This window comes from Ctenopharyngodon idella, chromosome 3 (genome assembly GCF_019924925.1).
Source record: "Ctenopharyngodon idella isolate HZGC_01 chromosome 3, HZGC01, whole genome shotgun sequence".
Lineage (NCBI taxonomy): Eukaryota > Metazoa > Chordata > Actinopteri > Cypriniformes > Xenocyprididae > Ctenopharyngodon > Ctenopharyngodon idella.
This window is the reverse complement of record NC_067222.1, coordinates 8,516,845-8,535,949: the sequence shown is the minus strand read 5'-3', so window position 1 is coordinate 8,535,949 and position 19,105 is coordinate 8,516,845. Positions and strand designations below refer to the sequence as shown.

The window sequence follows — 19,105 nt, the reverse complement described above, 5'->3', positions numbered from 1 at the left end:
CCAGTTTCAAATGCAATTACACATCATGTTGGCTACATTAATTCAAATTCAGGAATTAAAATGAAATTGAAAAGACATTTTCAGTTTGATTCCCAATTCTAAGACCTATCCAGATCTGCACCTGAACTTGCGGCCCTTCTTGTCTTTGGGTTTGATGTAGATGATGATGGGATAGATGCTCTGCTTCAGGAGATTCTCCACATGATTCAAGCCCAGCTGAAGCAGACAGTGTTTGTCCTGAACACACAAACGCAGAGTTTTAACACAACTGTGACTACATTTGTGTGTGTGTGTGTTTGTGTGTGTGTGTTAATGTTTACCTGGTTAATGACCTCTTGAATACTTTGTAGCTTGATTCCCAGTGGTTGATCTGAAGAGTCTAAGAGGAACACATTCTTATCCTGATGCACACAACCCTCCAGTGGCTCTGCACACAATCAATTAAATCAATCAATCAATCAATAAATCAGTAAATAAATAAATAAAGATAATGATAATAATAATAATAATAATAATAATAATAATAATAATAATAATAATATGATTGTAAGATTGTGGCTGGGGATCCACCGCTGTACCTGGATGGCAGATGTTGAAGTCCAGACCGGATTCTGCTGGTTGCAGCAGCCGCTCGATGATCCCGTATGACAGCAAAGATGGACAGAAAATCACCGGCCGTTTACTGGAGACCCGAACCATCTGAACCAGACTGAACGGGATCAGCTGCTCCTCATGACCTACAAACACACATGGGATCTTTCAGACACATAATACTTAGTCTAACAGGTTAATTCTCCAAGTGAACAAGACTTACGGTTACTGAGTGAGTAGAGCACCCGACTGGAAGAGCCGATCACACGATAGTTTGGCGCAACCGCTTTAATGAGCCGAATGCGCTCAGGGTTTTTCTTATAGAACTACAGACAAACACAAAACAAACAGCTTATTGTCTATGAGAGAGAGACAGACAGGCATCGACAAACAGGTATCTACAGACAGACAGACAGGCAGGTATCTACAGACAGACAGATATCTACAGACAGACAGGCAGGTATCTACAGACAGACAGACAGACAGGTATCTACAGACAGGCAGGCAGGTATCTACAGACAGACAGACAGACAGACAGGTATCTACAGACAGGCAGGCAGACAGGTATCTACAGACAGAGAGACAGAAAGGTATCTACAGACAGACAGGCAGGTATCTAAAGACAGACCGACAGACAGGTATCTACAGACAGGCAGGCAGACAGGTATCTAAAGACAGACAGACAGACAGGTATCTACAGACAGACAGGCAGACAGGTATCTACAGAGAGACAGACAGACAGGTATCTACAGACAGACAGGCAGACAGGTATCTACAGAGAGACAGACAGACAGGTATCTACAGACAGACAGGCAGGTATCTACAGACAGACAGGTATCTACAGACAGGCAGGCAGGTAGGTATCTACACACAGGCAGGCAGGTATCTACAGACAGACAGGCAGACAGGTATCTACAGACAGACAGGCAGGTATCTACAGACAGACAGACAGACAGACAGACAGGTATCTACAGACAGGCAGGCAGGTAGGTATCTACACACAGGCAGGCAGGTATCTACAGACAGGCAGGCAGGTATCCACAGACAGACAGACAGGTATCTACAGACAGACAGGCAGGTATATACAGACAGAGACAGAAAGGTATCTACAGACAGACAGGCAGGTATATACAGACAGAGAGACAGAAAGGTATCTACAGACAGACAGGCAGGTATATACAGACAGGCAGGCAGGTATATACAGACAGAGAGACAGAAAGGTGTCTACAGACAGACAGGCAGGTATATACAGACAGGCAGGCAGGTATCTACAGACAGACAAATATCTACAAACAAACAGGTATCTACAGACAGGCAGGCAGGTATCTACAGACAGACAGATATCTACAAACAGACAGGTATCTACAGACAGGCAGGCAGGTATCTACAGACAGACAGACAGACAGGTATCTACAGACAGACAAATATCTACAAACAGACAGGTATCTACAGACAGGCAGGCAGGTATCTACAGACAGACAGACAGGTATATACAGACAGGCAGGCAGGTATCTACAGACAGACAGACAGACAGACAGACAGGTATCTACAGACAGACAGGCAGGTATATACAGACAGGCAGGCAGGTATCTAAAGACAGACAGACAGACAGGTATCTACAGACAGACAGGCAGACAGGTATCTACAGAGAGACAGACAGACAGGTATCTACAGACATACAGGCAGGTATCTACAGACAGACAGGTATCTACAGACAGGCAGGCAGGTAGGTATCTACACACAGGCAGGCAGGTATCTACAGACAGACAGGCAGACAGGTATCTACAGACAGACAGGCAGGTATCTACAGACAGACAGACAGACAGACAGGTATCTACAGACAGGCAGGCAGGTAGGTATCTACACACAGGCAGGCAGGTATCTACAGACAGGCAGGCAGGTATCCACAGACAGACAGACAGGTATCTACAGACAGACAGGTATCTACAGACAGACAGGCAGGTATATACAGACAGAGACAGAAAGGTATCTACAGACAGACAGGCAGGTATCTACAGACAGAGAGACAGAAAGGTATCTACAGACAGACAGGCAGGTATATACAGACAGGCAGGCAGGTATATACAGACAGAGAGACAGAAAGGTGTCTACAGACAGACAGGCAGGTATATACAGACAGGCAGGCAGGTATCTACAGACAGACAAATATCTACAAACAAACAGGTATCTACAGACAGGCAGGCAGGTATCTACAGACAGACAGATATCTACAAACAGACAGGTATCTACAGACAGGCAGGCAGGTATCTACAGACAGACAGAAGGACAGGTATCTACAGACAGACAAATATCTACAAACAGACAGGTATCTACAGACAGGCAGGCAGGTATCTACAGACAGACAGACAGGTATATACAGACAGGCAGGCAGGTATCTACAGACAGACAGACAGACAGACAGGTATCTACAGACAGACAGGCAGGTATATACAGACAGGCAGGCAGGTATCTACAGACAGACAAATATCTACAAACAGACAGGTATCTACAGACAGGCAGGCAGGTATCTACAGACAGACAGACAGACAGACAGGTATCTACAGACAGACAGGCAGGTATCTACAGACAGACAGGCAGGTATCTGCAGACAGACAGGCAGGTATCTGCAGACAGACAGGCAGACAGGCAGGTATCTACAGACAGACAGGCAGGTATCTGCAGACAGACAGGCAAGTATCTACAGACAGAGAGGCAGGTATCTACAGACAGGCAGGCAGGTATCTACAGACAGACAGACAGACAGGCAGGTATCTACAGAGAGACAGACAGACAGGTATCTACAGACAGACAGGCAGGTATCTACAGACAGACAGGTATCTACAGACAGGCAGGCAGGTATCTACACACAGGCAGGCAGGTATCTACAGACAGACAGACAGACAGACAGACAGGTATCTACAGACAGACAGGCAAGTATCTATAGACAGACAGGCAAGTATCTACAGACAGAGAGGCAGGTATCTACAGACAGGCAGGCAGGTATCTACAGACAGACAGACAGACAGACAGGTATCTACAGACAGACAGGCAGGTATCTACAGACAGACAGACAGACAGGTATCTACAGACAGACAGACAGACAGGTATCTACAGACAGAGGCAGGTATCTACAGACAGACAGACAGACAGACAGGTATCTACAGACAGACAGGCAGGTATCTACAGACAGACAGACAGACAGACAGGTATCTACAGACAGACAGACAGACAGGTATCTACAGACAGAGGCAGGTATCTACAGAGAGACAGACAGACAGGTATCTACAGACAGACAGGCAGGTATCTACAGACAGACAGACAGGTATCTACAGACAGACAGACAGGTATCTACAGACAGACAGACAGACAGACAGGTATCTACAGACAGGCAGGCAGGTATCTACACACAGGCAGGCAGGTATCTACAGACAGACAGACAGACAGACAGACAGGTATCTACAGACAGACAGGCAAGTATCTATAGACAGACAGGCAAGTATCTACAGACAGAGAGGCAGGTATCTACAGACAGAGAGGCAGGTATCTACAGACAGTTATCTAGACAGGCAGACAGACAGACAGGTGTCTACACACAGACAGGCAAGAATTTACAGACAGACAGACAGATATCTCCAGACAGACAGGCAGGTATCTACAGAGAGAGAGGCAGGCATCTCCAAGCAGACAGGTATATAGACAGACAGACAGACAGGTGTCAACGTACAGACAGGCAGGTATTTACAGACAGACAGGTATCTACATACAGACAGGCAGGTATCAACAGACAGACAGACAGCCACCTTCTTCCTGCACTGATTCTGCTGAAGTGCCATCGTACGAAGCCTCACCAACAGCAGCTGCTGAGCCCTGAATGAGAAAAACATTCCTGACATGCTTTAAATGATATCAGACAGAGGTTTAACAATGAAAATGAATCGGTCTCTGTCCTGCATGTTTTTGCATGCTGAATTGTGATTGATTATATATGATTATTAGTTATATATAATAATTAGTTTTCTTATTAGATCATAAACTAATACGGTGCGTTACCACCATCATTATTATATCACCCATCTTGCGGCTTTACAGTTCAGCGAAGAGATCGTCTGATGATTATGTAAAGGACATACAGGAGTCGTTTGATAATTCACATAAATCAACTGTAATCTATGCAAACCAAAGATTAAAATGCTGTCTGTGTCAAAGACTTCAAGCACATACAGGTGAATAACAGCCTTTTAAAATTGATTCATTATCCTGCTGTAATGCACTCTATCAATGTGCCATTGCTTTGGCAAAGCATCTGTCAAAAATTACGATATAGCTTATAACCTGCATTTTTAACTACTCCTGTGTATCCAGTTTAATTTGCATTCCTTTTGTTCTTGCATTGATGTTACATTTGTAGCAATTTTGCACTATGACAGTCAGTTTGATATATAGACTACATTTGAGTATCGTGTGTATCTTTGGAGAGTTTACGAAATAAAATAATACTCTCCAAACAGTGTTTTACGTCTTTTTAAACCCAAAATCTTTAACTTAAAATGTTCTTCATTAACAATTATTCAGTTATTTGTAATATACAATGTCAATGTAAAACAAAATCAAAGCAGTTTCAATGTATCTTGGCTCTATCTTAACTACTTGTATTTATGAGTAGCGTGTAGCTTGTCAAACTACATGTTTCAGAGTAGTTTCCCCAACACTAAATACAGTTAAAGGAATATTAATTAATTCTTTATAATATTTCAACGTTATTGTTGTGTTTTTGTGTATCGTGTGTGTACCTGTTGTAGTTGGGAACGGCTCCGGCCTGCAGCGGCGCCCCCGTGTGTTTGTCCACGCGAAAGCAGCGCCACTGATATTTGCCGTTATAGCGCGTGTCAGTGACATGCAGCACGTCATCACAGCAGACCTTCAGACACGGTGGGTCGCCATGGTGACTGAGGTCAAGGTTCACTCGCATGTAGAAGGAGTCGGCACCGGTGAAGGATGGAGACGAGAGTTCAGCGAGTAAACGAGAGTAACCTGAGATGAGGGAGGGAAAGAGAATTATTGAATTAGATAATCTAAAATGATCTAAATAAACAATGATATTATGACACTTCTGATACAGAAATTTATAATCATCAAATTCTCTCTCTCTCTCTCTCATATATATATATTTTCTTTGTTAATTAATTTGTCTCTCACCCTCCTGGTTGTGTGTGTGTTTGAGTGCATTTGGTTCGCTCCACCACTGCAGTGAGAAATGAGCCACTTCAGCCGTACACTGACTGAGATGAACACGACCCTCGGCCAACAACACCTGATCCAACTGACACACACAACAAAACAAGCATTAAAATGATTATTGACATGAAACAGGAGAATCCCGCAAAAGGGCGGGGCTTAGATGTCATCTCTGATTGGTCAGGTACAAAGAATCTGACGAATAAACCTCCTATCTGAGCCATTTACTGTGAATTTTAAATGTCTTTTAAATTTGTGTTATTATTCAAGTCTAATTAATTTATTGTCCAGACCAGAATTATTGTCACATGATACCTGTTACTTTTCTCAGCGCTGGTCTGTATGGACCAGTCACAGCTGTTTAGAGCTGCAGTGTTATTTTATTATCACTGATATAGTATTATAGAATTTAATAATGTTTAAGTATTATAGAATTTATTAACTATTAATTATTTTTATTTGTATATTTTCCATTTTCATTTTAGTTTACATTTTAGTTTTGTGTTTTTTGACCATTTTAAAACTAAAAACTAAAAAAAAAACAGTTATTTGAAATAAAATAAATATTAACTGAAATTAAATAAAATATATAATAAAAACTTAAACTTATTTTATTTTAGCTAGTTGCCAAGGCAACATTTCACATTTTAATTTAGTTTAAGTTAATGTGCTAAAAAACTAAAACTAAAAATGAAATAAAAATTAATAATAAAAAGAAATACTTAAAAAAAATAATAATTAAAAACTTAAAATTAAAAAAAATGGAAAACAAAAACAAAATGTGATTTAAAATTTTAATAAAAACTATAATGGCATCTCAATGAAACTAAATTAACAATTTGCCTGTTTTCTTTAAATATGCCTATTTAGCTTTTGTTATTTTTTTTTTTTTTTTCAGTTTTAGTTTTAGTAATTTTAGTACCCCAACTTAATCGAAACAAAAATTAGAAATGCTGACTAAAATATTTACTGAAATTATGGCTTTTTTCCAGGTAACATGAGCCGCTGTAGGAACTTCCTGTCTGACATGAAGCAGTTTTTGTCTCTCACCTCCAGCAGTTCACTGCCCTCCTTCAGTCCACATCGCTCCGCGGGAGACTCCGCCCTCACCGTCTGCACGAACACGCCCGTCCGGTTGCCCCCGACGATAGTGATGTCATTGGCCAGACTGATGCCTTTGGGCGAAGAGGACAGCGCCGGAGCCAAGCTGAGGAACGAATGAGACGCAAATAAAGAAAGGAACGTGCAGTGTCGAACCCTGATTCAGATCAGCTGAATCTAGCAGCCTGTTTCCAGTGATGATGAAGAGCTTATACCGTGGTGAGGATGAGGATGACGATGAGGATGATAAAGGTTTGATCGGGATGGTTGGCATCATGTTGATTACATCAGGAGGAAAGAGTTGAGATGGCAGGGAGCTCCATGAACTCAACAGACACAAGTCTGAATCCTCTACAACACACACACGCAACTTTTCCTCAATTATTTTACATATTAATAATTAACAGGGGTTAGTTTTGTCAAAATACCAACATTTCAGTAAGTCGTAACCAACACTAGTAAAATACAATGACTCTCAATACCAAATATTTCACTACAAAAGGTGACAAAAACGCTGAACACTTATTTTTAACTGTTTTACTACTTTAAATATTTAATTCATTTATACAATTTTATTTTAAAAGTACTTTTAGTAACAATTAGATTTGATTTCTAAAGCACATTTAAACTTTTACACTGACCAAAATGCTGCATGAAAAAGGTAACACTTTACAATAAGGTTCATTAGTTAAACATTAGTTAATGTATTAACTAACATGAACTAACCATGAGCAATACATTAGTTACTGTATTTACTAATCTTCGTTAACGTTAGTTAATGAAAATACAGTTGTTCATTGTTTGTTCATGTTAGTTCACAGTGCATTAACTAATGTTAACAAGATTTTAATAATTTATTAGAAATTAACATTAACAAAGATTAATAAATGCTGTATAAGTGTAGTTCATTATTAGTTCATGTTAATTAATGTAGTTAACTAATGTTAACTAATGAACCTTATTGTAAAGTGTTACCAAAAAAAAAAAAAAAAAACATATAGTTAAAGTACATATTACAACACAATCACTAAAAGTGACAACAAACAAGCAATTAATAGGCCAGTGAATAAAAATCTGATTAAAAATTAATAAATCACGTGGTCATGTAATAGTCGACTCTCTAAATAGCTTTAAAACATAAAATAGAAAGTAATAAAAGAAACAGCAAAGAAACATATGGAAGCCCATTCCTGCCACATAAAGAGAAAAAATCATGCTTTGGTAAATCATAATTATGAGACAAAACATTGAGATTATGACAAAAAAAAAAAGTCAAGATTATTAAGACATAAATCATAATTATGACATAAAGCCAAAATTACAACATAAGTCATAATTATGAGATAAAAAGTCGAAATTATGAGATAAAAAGTCAAAATTATGTCATACCAAGTCATAATTTTGAATAAAAAGTTATAGGGAAAAAAAAAAAAACATGCTTTGGTAAATCTTAATTATAACATAAAAAGTAAAAATTATGACATAAAGCCAAATAATTATGACATACTAAGTCAAAATTATGAGATAAAAAGTTGAAATTATTACATACCAAGTCATAATTTCGAAAAAGTTGTAAGAAAAAAAATCCTTCTACGGTAAAGTCTTTGGTAATTACAACATAAGTCATAATTATGAGATTAAAAAGTCGAAATTATGAGATAAAAAGTTGAAATTTTGAGACAAAAAGTCAAAATTATGCCATACCAAGTCTTAATTTTGAATAAAAAGTTATAGAGGAAAAAAAAAATCATGCTTTGGTAAATCTTAATTATAACATAAAAAGTAAAAAATTATGACATAAAGCCAAAATTACAACATAAGTCATAATTATGAGATAAAAAGTTGAAATTATGACATACCAAGTCATAATTTAGAAAAAGTTGTAAGAAAAAAAAATCCTGCTACGGTAAAGTCTTTGGTAATTACAACATAAAAAGTCATAATTATGACATAAAGCCAAAATTACAACATAAGTCATAATTATGAGATAAAAAAAATCATAATTATGAAATAAAATAAAAATTATGACAAAGTAAATCATAATTATGAGATAAAAAGTTGAAAGTATGATATACTAAGTCATTATGACAGTCACAATTATGAGATAAGTCAAAATGGCGACATACTGGCTAAATCATATGAGATTAAAAAAAACATTGAAATTATGAGATGAATAAATTTAAATGATGTAATTAATAGTCAAAATAATGACTTCATCATAATTACTTTCTATGTCATAATGACTTTCTATGTCATAATGACTTTCTATGTCATAATTCCAACTCTTTATGTCATAAATTCAACTTTCTATGTCAATTTCAACTTGTAAAAGTATGTATTCCACAGAAACACATTGCAAGCAATTAAAAGAGTGTTTAAGTATCTGAAAGTTTCCAGATAAGAGCAGTGAGAGATATTTCTCTGTTTTTGGCATTATTGCTGCTTGATTATATAAAGCCCATGGTTGACCTAGTAATTCGCTTCAACCTTACAGTAAGCAGAACACATAAGTGACATCACATTGCTGTGGCTAAAATTAAGCTCAGAATCAATTCTGCAGTTCATTAGAATTGATTCAGAATTGTTGAAGAAAGGTTTTTTGGAGGAATATGCACAGACAGACGGCTGTATCACACACCTGTTTGTGTCTCGTTCTCGTCACTCCCCCAAGAGTTCAGATCAAACCTGCAGACACACGCAGACAGTGAGACTTCAGTGAATCAGATTTATTTATTTTGAAAATCTTATTCTTAAGTGTCTCTTACTCCACGTTTGCTCTGCGGTTGATGGAGTTCATGCAGGGAGGAAACGGAAATGTCGAGAGTCTGTTGATGTCCTTCTCCGTGTTACACTCCTGCACAATCACAAAACATACAGTGAGATTTCAAACTCTCGGGACATGATCGTCACCACATCATAAAATGATATTTTTATTCACCGGCGTAAGCAGATTCTCCTCTGAATTTGAGAAGCAGTAGTCTGTGACAAACACACAATGTCATCAGTAACATCATCAGCAAGTCAACGCTAGTCAAATTTATTTCTATAGCGCTTTATACAACACAGATCGTGTCAAAACAGCTTCACAAAAATAAACAGGAAACCCAGATAACAAAAATATGTTCTGTCTAAAACATTTTTTAAAAATGAAAGTTTTGAACATTCAGTGAACATTCAGAAATAATGTTAGCAAAATGTTTTTAGAACATCAACTCACCTTCAGACTGAGCTCGAGCTCGAGAGGTCGACTGTAAAACACAATAACGACATGAGAGGTCAAGTACACACACAACTGTGTTTATATGTGTGTGTGTGTGAACTCTGACCTTATGAGCTCTGAGTGTGAGTGGACTGGGACTCAGATCAACAGAACAGCACGGCCCGAAACACTGATCCTCACTGAACAATGACAGATGAGACTACAAACACACACAGAATGTGAAGGAATGAACAGTATGGTATAGTTCAGTACATTGTAATAGAGCACAGTATGGTATTATTGTCTATACTTTAATATATACTATATATATATATATATATAATATATTTATTAGGGGTGTAATGATACACTCCTATCACGATTCAATACATATCTTGACACTGAACTTACAATACGATGCTATCACGATATTTTATGGCAAAATATAGAGTTTTTTTATGTTATTATTACTTCTTAGACATACAGTATGTATATAATATGACAGTGTAGTGCGTAGTGTGCTGGTGTAGAGTGATTCAGACGTACACAGTGCATACAGGCGGTGCTCTGCTCTCTCCGATCTCGGCTCCTCTCCGTCTCTCTCTGCAGCTGCTCCAGGCTGCTCTGCAGCTCCGCGATGCGTTTGCGCAGACGGTTCTTGTCCAGCAGGCAGTCGGTGAACTCCAGCTGCAGACTGTCACGACTGCGCAGCGCCTTCAACACACAGAAACAGAAGTGTGGGAGTGCATGTCTATATGTGTGTATGTGTGTGTGTGTGAGTGTGTGTGAGTGAGTGTGAGTGTAGTACCTGGTCTCTCTCTCTCTCCAGCTCCATGATCTGGTTGAAGTAGGACACACTCCTGCTCTGCTCCGTCTCCCAGTCCAGCTGTAGAGTCCTGAGCCGCAGCTGCAGCTGCTCACACTGAGACACCAGCTACACACACACACGGATAGATTATATTTATATATAAAATCACCTTCAATAGATTACATGAACTTAATTTATTAAAATATTTTCATTAAAATTGATGGATTTAGCTGTACAAACTAATCTTTCAGGGTCACTGAATAATTGAACTTAAAGGGATAGTTCACCCAAAAATGAAAATTATCCCATAATTTAATTACCCTCAAGCCATCCTAGGTGTATATGACTTTCTCTGGGTGACCTCTGACCCAACGTATGACTTAGCTCCCCTTCTCTTATATCGAAATCCTCCAACATTTTTCTTTAAAACTTCTCGTTTTAGACTTCTACTTCATGATCGCTGTTTTGTTTTGCACTACGCCTACGTCCTACATCGGTTCAGAGGTCAGTTCTGCCATAACTTGACTCTCTCATGAACACGTGTACAGCCGTTTGCCGGAAGCCAGTGATTATAGTTCATAAAGTTTTAAATATGGATATTTTTCTTACAAAAACCCATCGCTTCAAGGCCTTTATTAGCAATAAAAGGCCTTTATTAATTCAATTCAATTCAATTCAATTCACATTTATTTGTATAGCGCTTTTCACGATACATATCGTTTCAAAGCAGCTTTACAGAGAATCCCCCCATTCACTCTCATTATAAAGCTTGGAAGAGGCAGGATATTTTTTTAATAGAACTCTGTGTTTGTCCGAAAGAAGATAGTCATATATACCTAGGATGGCTTGAGGGTGAGTAAATCATGGGATAATTTTAATTTTTGGGTAAACTATCTCTTTAATGACTTATTAGGGGTCAAGCCCCAAAGGAGTCTCTACCTCAAACCCTCTAGCGCCACCAACAGTTCAAAGATTCACTTATGTTTATGCTCATAACTTTTGATACGCAAGTCCTAGAAACAAAATTCCATGACTTATGCTGATTTGAAATGCACCCTATGACGTCATTTCCATCATGAAAATTTTTTCGCCATTTTGAATTTTCTGAAAAACCTACTTTTTTTAACTCTTCCTAAAGCGTTTGTCTAATTTGCATGAAATTTGGTATGTAGCATCTACTCACACTCCAGGCAAAAAGTTCTTAAAAGATTATTGATCGGCCAATCCGTTCTCGTATAGCGCGTCAATGAATTTGACGCAAGCACGCAAAAATGGATTTGATGCTGTATCTTCGCAATGATTTAGTGAATTGACACCAAACTTGGTATATGTCATTACAGGCATGACTTGGGGGTACATGCACAGTATCATCACAGCGCCACCTACTGGTGCTGAGATAGGAAAAATGGCTATTTTTCCTTATAACTTTAACCTTGTCCTAAAATCATGAGGATGGTCTCCTTAGATTCCTTGAGGCATGCAAAGTTGAATGATATCCGATTTTCTCTGGGCGTTGGCCATTTTGAATTTTGTCATAACGCTGTGTTTTACGAACGCATGATCGTATCGTTACGAAACTTGGTATAATTCATCAAGGCCATGTTCTGAGAGGAAACTTGTAAAGTTTTAGGTCAGCACCCCCTAGTGGTCAAGAGATATAACGAAACCTATGAAAATACTTATAACATATGAAAAATTCTACATATTGTCATTTAACTTGCATCATTAGATTTGTTGGCTTATGCCGAGTCCTACAATACCAAATTTGCCATATTCTACCATACTTACTGTCCGCCATATTGAATTTTATTCAAAACCTACTTTTTCAAACACCTACAAAATTTGTCCGATTTGGATGAAATTTGGTATTTATTTTGATAGACTCAACCGTTGTTTTATACTACAACAAATTTGACTGCGAGAACGCCAAAATGGATATGCGGCTGTATCTTTGCAAAAGTTTTGTGTATTGACACGAAACTTGGCACATGTAATCACAAACATGACTTGAGGGTCATGCAGAGTTTCGTCATAGTGCCACCTACTGCTCAGAAGTTAAATACCATGTTATAAGTGCTTTAACTGATGTAATTTAAACAGCTTTATCCTAACCTCAAGATCACAAATATTTCATTTTCTGCCCGTATTCGGCTTGACCTTGTAATTGCGGCTTGCAGCTATATTTACAATTGCAATTATTATGCAATTATAAGTGAACTGTTTCTAGAAATTGAAGAACTAGTGCTGCTTTTTCCTGTAAAGCTGTTTTGAAGCCATATTTCAAATCATATGTATTTGCTTTTCATAATGCACATAATTTAAAAGCAATGTGAAGCATTTGTATTGCATAAAGTGCTAAATAAAAAAAACTTACATGAATACATTTTCCACATACACATTATAATCCACCTTCACAGCACACACAAAACAAGTATACTAGCACACAACTCATACCATTTCTGTCACATACGACAGAGAAAGTAAGAGAAGTATGTGACTCTGAAACACAACAGACACACAGACAGGTTTCCTCTCACTTTCTCTCTCTGCGTCTCTGAGCTCTCCAGCTCCCCCTGCAGTCGGGCGATGGTACCACACAACTCCTGCCGCTGCTCCACCGCCTCTCGCCGGTCCTGCTGGAGGATGTCCAACAGAGCCTACACACACACACACACACACACACACACATTACAGACACCACTGTAAGTGTAATGATGAACAGAGAAAGTCTTGTGACTGACCTGATTTCCAGAGTTACGCTCTGTCTTTCTCACAGTGAGCGGCGCCGTCTCCTTCGGGCCCGCTGTAGCGCCGTCACACGCCTCACTGCTCGTATGAGGCGTCAGTGAGGGGGCGGAGCCATCGTCTGTTCTTTTCTCCGCCTCTAGTAATCTCTTCCTGAGCTGTTCCACCTGTCAGTCACATCACACGGACATGCTCAATATGAGACAGGAACTGTGTGCAAGTCTGTAGCGATTACATTATTCATAATGTGTCTGGGAACAACGAACTGTTTAGGATAAATCATAGCCATTGCTGCTATGACTAATGAGCCTATAATTCACACTTCAAAAGTTTCAAACTACATAGTCAATACTTTAATAATGACGAGTCTTAACGGTCCGTATATTGTACCTCTGTGAGTAGCTCGCTCTCACGTGCCGCAGCTTTGCGCTGTTCCTCTAGCGCTCGCGAGTATTTCACAGCCTGTTCCAGGTGTCTCTCCTTCAGCAGACCCAACTCACGACTACCAGACTCCCAGTCCTGCTTCAACCTGACCCAGAAACACACGTGCTTTCATCTTAATTGACTTACAGTGAATTTAAGGTACACGTTTTTATCAGTTCATGCAATCCCTGGGATTCGAACCCATAACCTTTATGTTGCAAACAGCATGAAAGAAATTAATACTTTTATTCAGCAAGAATGCACTAAATTAATCAAAAGTGACAGGGCATTTATAATGTTACAGAAGGTTTCTATTTCAAATGCTTGTTCTTCTTCAAAGAATCATGAAAAAATATATCACGGCTTACACAAAAATATGAAGCAGCACAACTGTTTTCAAGATTAATAATAATCAGAAATGTTTCTTGATCATCAAATCAGCATATTAGAATGATTTCTGAAGGAACATGTGACACTGAAGACTGGAGTAATGATGCTGAAAATTCAGCTTTGATCACAGGAATAAATTACAGTTTAACACATATTCACATCGACAACAGTTATTTTAAATTGTAATAATATTTAGCTGTTTTTACTGTATTTTTTATTAAATAAATGCAGACTTTACTAAATAAATCCCAAACTTTTTTTTTGTTTGTGTAGAATGTTGCAATAAATAGAATATGTAAGCATAAATAATAATTAAGGCATGAAATAAATTTTTTTTTATTTAAAAATTAAAAAGGAGGTGAAATATCACCTGAAATATGCCTTTAAATGAAGAAAAAACAAAACAAAACAAAAAAAAACACTCATGATCCATAAAATATTTTATTATGTTATATATATATATAATCTGCACCTCTCCAGCTGCATCCGGTCCTGTCGCAGCTCTTGCGCTTTGCGTTCAGCTCGGCTGCGCTCTTCCTCGGCCACACGGCAGCGATGAGACAGACGTCGCTCGCACAGACGACTGCCGCGCAACTGTTCTCGTAGCTTCCGCACCTCCAGCAGCAGAAACTGAGTCAGGCCCTCAGGACCCTCCTCATCTATACACATGATATCACAGAAATAACATTAAACTGCTGCATGAAAAACAATTAAAGTCATCTCTTCTTCCCTATTGTGACTTATACGAGTGAAACGGCTTCTGGAGCAAGAACAAATGTAGGGCGGGGCTTGATTTTGTCCATGGGGAATTGATTGGAAGGTTGTGGTTTGCTATTGGTGGATCTCATGTGAGTGACAGGTTGCCCCGTCCTCATCATCAGAGAAGAGAAGAGATGTCGCTGCAAGAGGGAGGGGAAGTTATTTTGATTTCATTATTATGAGGGAACATGAATTTTTAAAAAAAAATAATAATTTGCAACCATTACAGTCAATTCCTTATGGACCAAATCAAGTCCCGCCCTACATTTGTTCTTGTTCGAGAAGCCATATGACTCAGATACATCACATTAGGGGAGAAAGAACTAGCACAACTTCCCTTTCATGTCGACTTTAAATGGCAGAAATGAGACGTGTTCACACACCCAGCATAATGGAGCAGCGTTGTGTCGGTTCTCGTCCGGTCAGCTGTGTGAACTGCTCCGGATGATAAAACTCTAGTGACTCCATGAAGGCCTGTAGACCGCGCTCGCCACGCCCCCTCAGGATGTCCAATAAACGTCCTGCACACAACAGCCAATCAAATTACCACACATGCCGACCAATCACAGTATACCATACATTCTTTCTCTTTAAATGTGAACATCTGCATCTCAATTCATGTACTATCCATCCTAAAGTTTATGCAAGGTGAGAATGAGTGCGTCCTAAATCAGAGTTTGTATCTTTATACAATACAGATTGTTTCAAAGCAGCTTTATAGAAATGAACAAAAAATTAAGTGTTGCAAAATTGATCGGTTATTAAACAACTTAATTACAAAAGATAAGTGTTCAGCTCAATTCAGTTTTGTTCTAATCTGATAGTTTCAGTGCAATCAAATCAATAATATTTCTAATTGTCTTTAACCCTTTGCTTTACACAAGGGAATTTTTTTTTATTTTTTATTTTTTATCCCCATTGACTTTTCCAGATGTGCGTGAGAAGGCTGTGGCTTTTCAATAAATTAACCTGAACGCAAACAGAAGCACAAAAGCGTCTGTGGTATCATCATGACTCAGTTTTATGACTTTGCAAAATTTCCCAATATTGCCGTCTTACTACATGCTCTGAACTATGTACTTTTCACTAGAGAAGGGACAAATGGAGCAGAAGACTGAATCAATTAAACCAACTGAGTCACTCTTTTGAAATGATTCACAAGGCACACATGGGTCTTTTCAGAATTCTGAATCAAGTGTACACACAGAGAAGTACAAAACTGACCAAAGATTAATCAAAACCATATTAGTCTCATTTCATGGGTTCATCAGCAGATCAACGGCGAAGTGAAATTTCAAAACCTTTCGAAACAGTCTATGACGAAACAAAGCCTCGTTCCACGTGACTCAGCCAGTTCGATATACGAGCTCCGAAGCGCTAAATCGAATCAAAAGATTCGTAAACATTTCAAAGCAGCGTTTCCATCACTACTTTCCCCTCAGTATTTGCGTCCTCACCGGCTCTGCTGATTCTCAGCGGATACTGACTGGAGTTCAGCACCTCATCCTCGTCCTGCTCGTCGATCACCTTACACTGCCGCAGGTACGGCGTCAGCTTCGCCGGGTTTAAAATGCGGGTCAGTTTGTGTCGGACTCCTTCCACTCGCTCCCAGAGCTCCTCGCACTTCTCCTCCTCTGACGGGGACATGACTAAACTCTCGTCTCCCAGCGGCCATTCACCTGTGAAAACATGAGATGTTCATGATCTTCACTATCAGCAGCTGCTCCTCAGGTGGTTCTTTTCACGTGTAGGTACCCTGCTGAAAAAACCAGCATATGCTGGTTAAGGTAGGTTTTGGAGCTGGTATGCTGGTTTATGCTGGTCCATGTTGGTCCTATGCTGGTCCTAAGCTGGTCCAGGACCAGCATAAACCAGCTCAAACCAGCATACCAGCTCCAAAACCTACCTTAACCAGCATATGCTGTTTTTTTCAGCAGGGTAGCAAGAAAAGTGGCTAAATTGTGCTTGTTTCCTGTTTTGTTTTGTGAAGAAAATCTGTACCCGACCCGAATTGACTGAATCACTTTTTTTCCAAACGTGACCTGCATAAATCATTTTAAAAAAAGAAAAACATGACTTGGAAAAAAGTTAAACGTTTTAAAAAATTGGTATGTTTTAAAATAATTTGTTTCTTCTTAGCTCTAATTTGTTAAAAGAAAATAATAATAATTATTTATTTAAAAGTCAGACTCAGGTTTTCGAATCCAAACAAACCCGTAAAGACTTCTAGCTACCAGTACAGTTACTGCACCTTGAAACACATTTTATGTCAGTGAATCGGTGAGTGAATCTATGAACAAGATTGCTTGACAATATGATTCAAAAGATTAAAACCTCATGGTCACAGTGGCTGTACAGTGATGGAAGATTTACCGGAACAGAAATAAGAAGTCCAAATTTTTGCGACAATTCATATCCATTTTACGTATTGGCAGCAATTCGTAGCTACTTTACATTTGCCGGCATTTGTTGCTGTTTTATGTTTTGGCAGCAATTTGTAGCTATCTTCCAGGCAATTTGTAGCTATTTTACGTTTTGCCTGCAATTCGTAGCTATTTTACGTTTTGCCGACAATACGTAGCTACTTTATGTTTTGGCAGCAATTCGTACCTATCTTCCGGGCAATTTGTAGCTATTTTATGTTTTGGCAGCAATTTGTAGCTATTTTACATTTTGCCGGCAATTTGTAGCTATTTTACGTTTTGGCAGCAATTCTTAGCTATTTTATGTTTCGGCAGCAATTCGTAGCTATCTTCCGGGTAATTTGTAGCTATTTTACATTTTGTCGCAAACAAAAACATGTTCTAAGAACGTTTTGCTTACTTTTTCCATTTAGTTATGAAAACATTGTTTTTCAATGTTCTTTCAATTTTCAAAATGTACAGTTTTTTAAATGTTTTAAAAAACATTTGTTTTTCTGGGTATGTGAATGTTATTTGAACATTCCATTTTATCATTCTGCAAACATTATCAGAACGTTACTTTTTAATCTTCTCTGAACGTTCTGAAACAAGTAGTAACATTTAAAAACATTTCAACGGAAACGTTTAACATGTTTCAGGGGGAAAAAATCATATATGAATGATGTAAAATAATGTTTTTGTGGTAATGTTTCGAGAACATTATTGAAGACCAGATAACGTAGAACAAACGTTCTATTAACATTACTGGAAGAACGAGAGAACCTTGCCAGAACGTTAGCCAAAGTTCTGAGAACGTTCCCTGTTATCTGGTTTCATGCTTTTTTCAACAACAACAACAACACACACACACAAAAAGTATGAATCACAGTGCAAATTCACACAAAATTTCTTAAAATAGTTTTTCATGAGATCGAGGTGAACGCAACACATGTGATGAAAGTGAAATATCACAGATCCACATAATCATAAAGCACAGATGTGAGCATGTAAATTCACTGCATGAGAGGCAAAAGATTGACTGTAAGAAAACGGCTGTCTCACTGCAGGAGAATGCAGACGGTACCATCCCCTCACTGTACACGAGAGATAATCAGACAGACAGAGCGATAACGCTGCTGGGGGAACTTTAGAAAACAAACTTAATTTTCACCCAGCGGATACCTGTACACCCAGAAGGGCATAATCGCTCCGAGCTCTCTCTTTATAGCTCACAAGACTCAACAGAGATATCAGTTATGTTTCATTTAGCTATCAACTTTTTCTCAAAGATGTCTGAGACATTGCTGAGACGTGAAAAAATATGATTTTTTTTCTTATATATACATATATATCCAGCAGGATGTTCTAAACAAACGATGGTGTTCCTCCTGAGAGATGATGAAGAGTAGGGGTGTGTGAGGGGTTTGTGTGCATCTGTGTTCAGGTCAGGCA

General features: G+C 38.6%; 2 protein-coding genes across 8 annotated transcripts in view; one reads left to right on the top strand and one right to left on the bottom strand.

The window, feature by feature from the left end:
• The window catches only part of zmp:0000000896 (caspase recruitment domain-containing protein 10), a 39,232-nt gene that overhangs the window by 18,896 nt on the left and 1,231 nt on the right, over positions 1-19,105 (bottom strand). For 3 of the 4 annotated variants that reach the window (XR_007929382.1, XR_007929383.1, XM_051889079.1), the window contains exons 2-23: positions 16,709-16,930; positions 15,635-15,772; positions 14,965-15,151; positions 14,070-14,208; positions 13,676-13,846; positions 13,472-13,591; positions 10,935-11,060; positions 10,673-10,840; positions 10,254-10,346; positions 10,145-10,175; positions 9,866-9,906; positions 9,693-9,781; positions 9,566-9,612; positions 7,143-7,278; positions 6,877-7,033; positions 5,788-5,911; positions 5,382-5,622; positions 4,356-4,458; positions 815-917; positions 579-737; positions 321-427; positions 122-237 (exon numbers count right to left, since the gene is read on the bottom strand). Coding sequence is in view for 2 of the 4 variants with exons in the window: in XM_051889079.1 (XP_051745039.1) it covers positions 122-237; positions 321-427; positions 579-737; positions 815-917; positions 4,356-4,458; positions 5,382-5,622; positions 5,788-5,911; positions 6,877-7,033; positions 7,143-7,278; positions 9,566-9,612; positions 9,693-9,781; positions 9,866-9,906; positions 10,145-10,175; positions 10,254-10,346; positions 10,673-10,840; positions 10,935-11,060; positions 13,472-13,591; positions 13,676-13,846; positions 14,070-14,208; positions 14,965-15,151; positions 15,635-15,772; positions 16,709-16,930 (2,818 nt within the window). In the remaining 2 variants the exon portion in view is untranslated. The remainder of the gene's footprint in view (positions 1-121; positions 238-320; positions 428-578; positions 738-814; positions 918-4,355; positions 4,459-5,381; positions 5,623-5,787; positions 5,912-6,876; positions 7,034-7,142; positions 7,279-9,565; positions 9,613-9,692; positions 9,782-9,865; positions 9,907-10,144; positions 10,176-10,253; positions 10,347-10,672; positions 10,841-10,934; positions 11,061-13,471; positions 13,592-13,675; positions 13,847-14,069; positions 14,209-14,964; positions 15,152-15,634; positions 15,773-16,708; positions 16,931-19,105) is intronic. The other variant, XM_051889080.1, reaches the window with a different exon arrangement.
• LOC127509897 (repetin-like) lies at positions 949-4,341 on the top strand. 4 transcript variants are annotated; one of them, XM_051889207.1, is made up of 4 exons: positions 949-1,785; positions 2,882-2,917; positions 3,622-3,669; positions 3,870-4,341. In XM_051889207.1, the coding sequence occupies exons 1-4, from the start codon at positions 953-955 to the stop codon at positions 4,285-4,287; spliced, it is 1,335 nt and encodes a 444-aa protein (XP_051745167.1). In that variant the 5' UTR covers positions 949-952; the 3' UTR covers positions 4,288-4,341. The 4 variants fall into 4 exon arrangements, with proteins under 4 accessions (XP_051745167.1, XP_051745166.1, XP_051745165.1 ...); XM_051889206.1 differs by lacking the exon at positions 3,622-3,669 and adding an exon at positions 3,168-3,211 and having other exon boundaries at positions 3,866-4,341; XM_051889205.1 differs by lacking the exon at positions 3,622-3,669 and adding an exon at positions 3,168-3,211 and having other exon boundaries at positions 949-2,177; positions 3,742-4,341.

Coding starts and splice junctions, on each gene's coding strand:
- LOC127509897 (XM_051889204.1), top strand. CDS start 953: ATGAGAGAGAGACAGACAGGCATCGACAAACAGGTATCTACAGACAGA. Junction 2,918..3,167: donor AAATATCTACAAACAGACAG/GTATCTACAGAC, acceptor ACAGACAGGCAG/GTATCTACAGACAGACAGGC. Junction 3,212..3,381: donor ATCTGCAGACAGACAGGCAG/GTATCTGCAGAC, acceptor AGAGACAGACAG/ACAGGTATCTACAGACAGAC.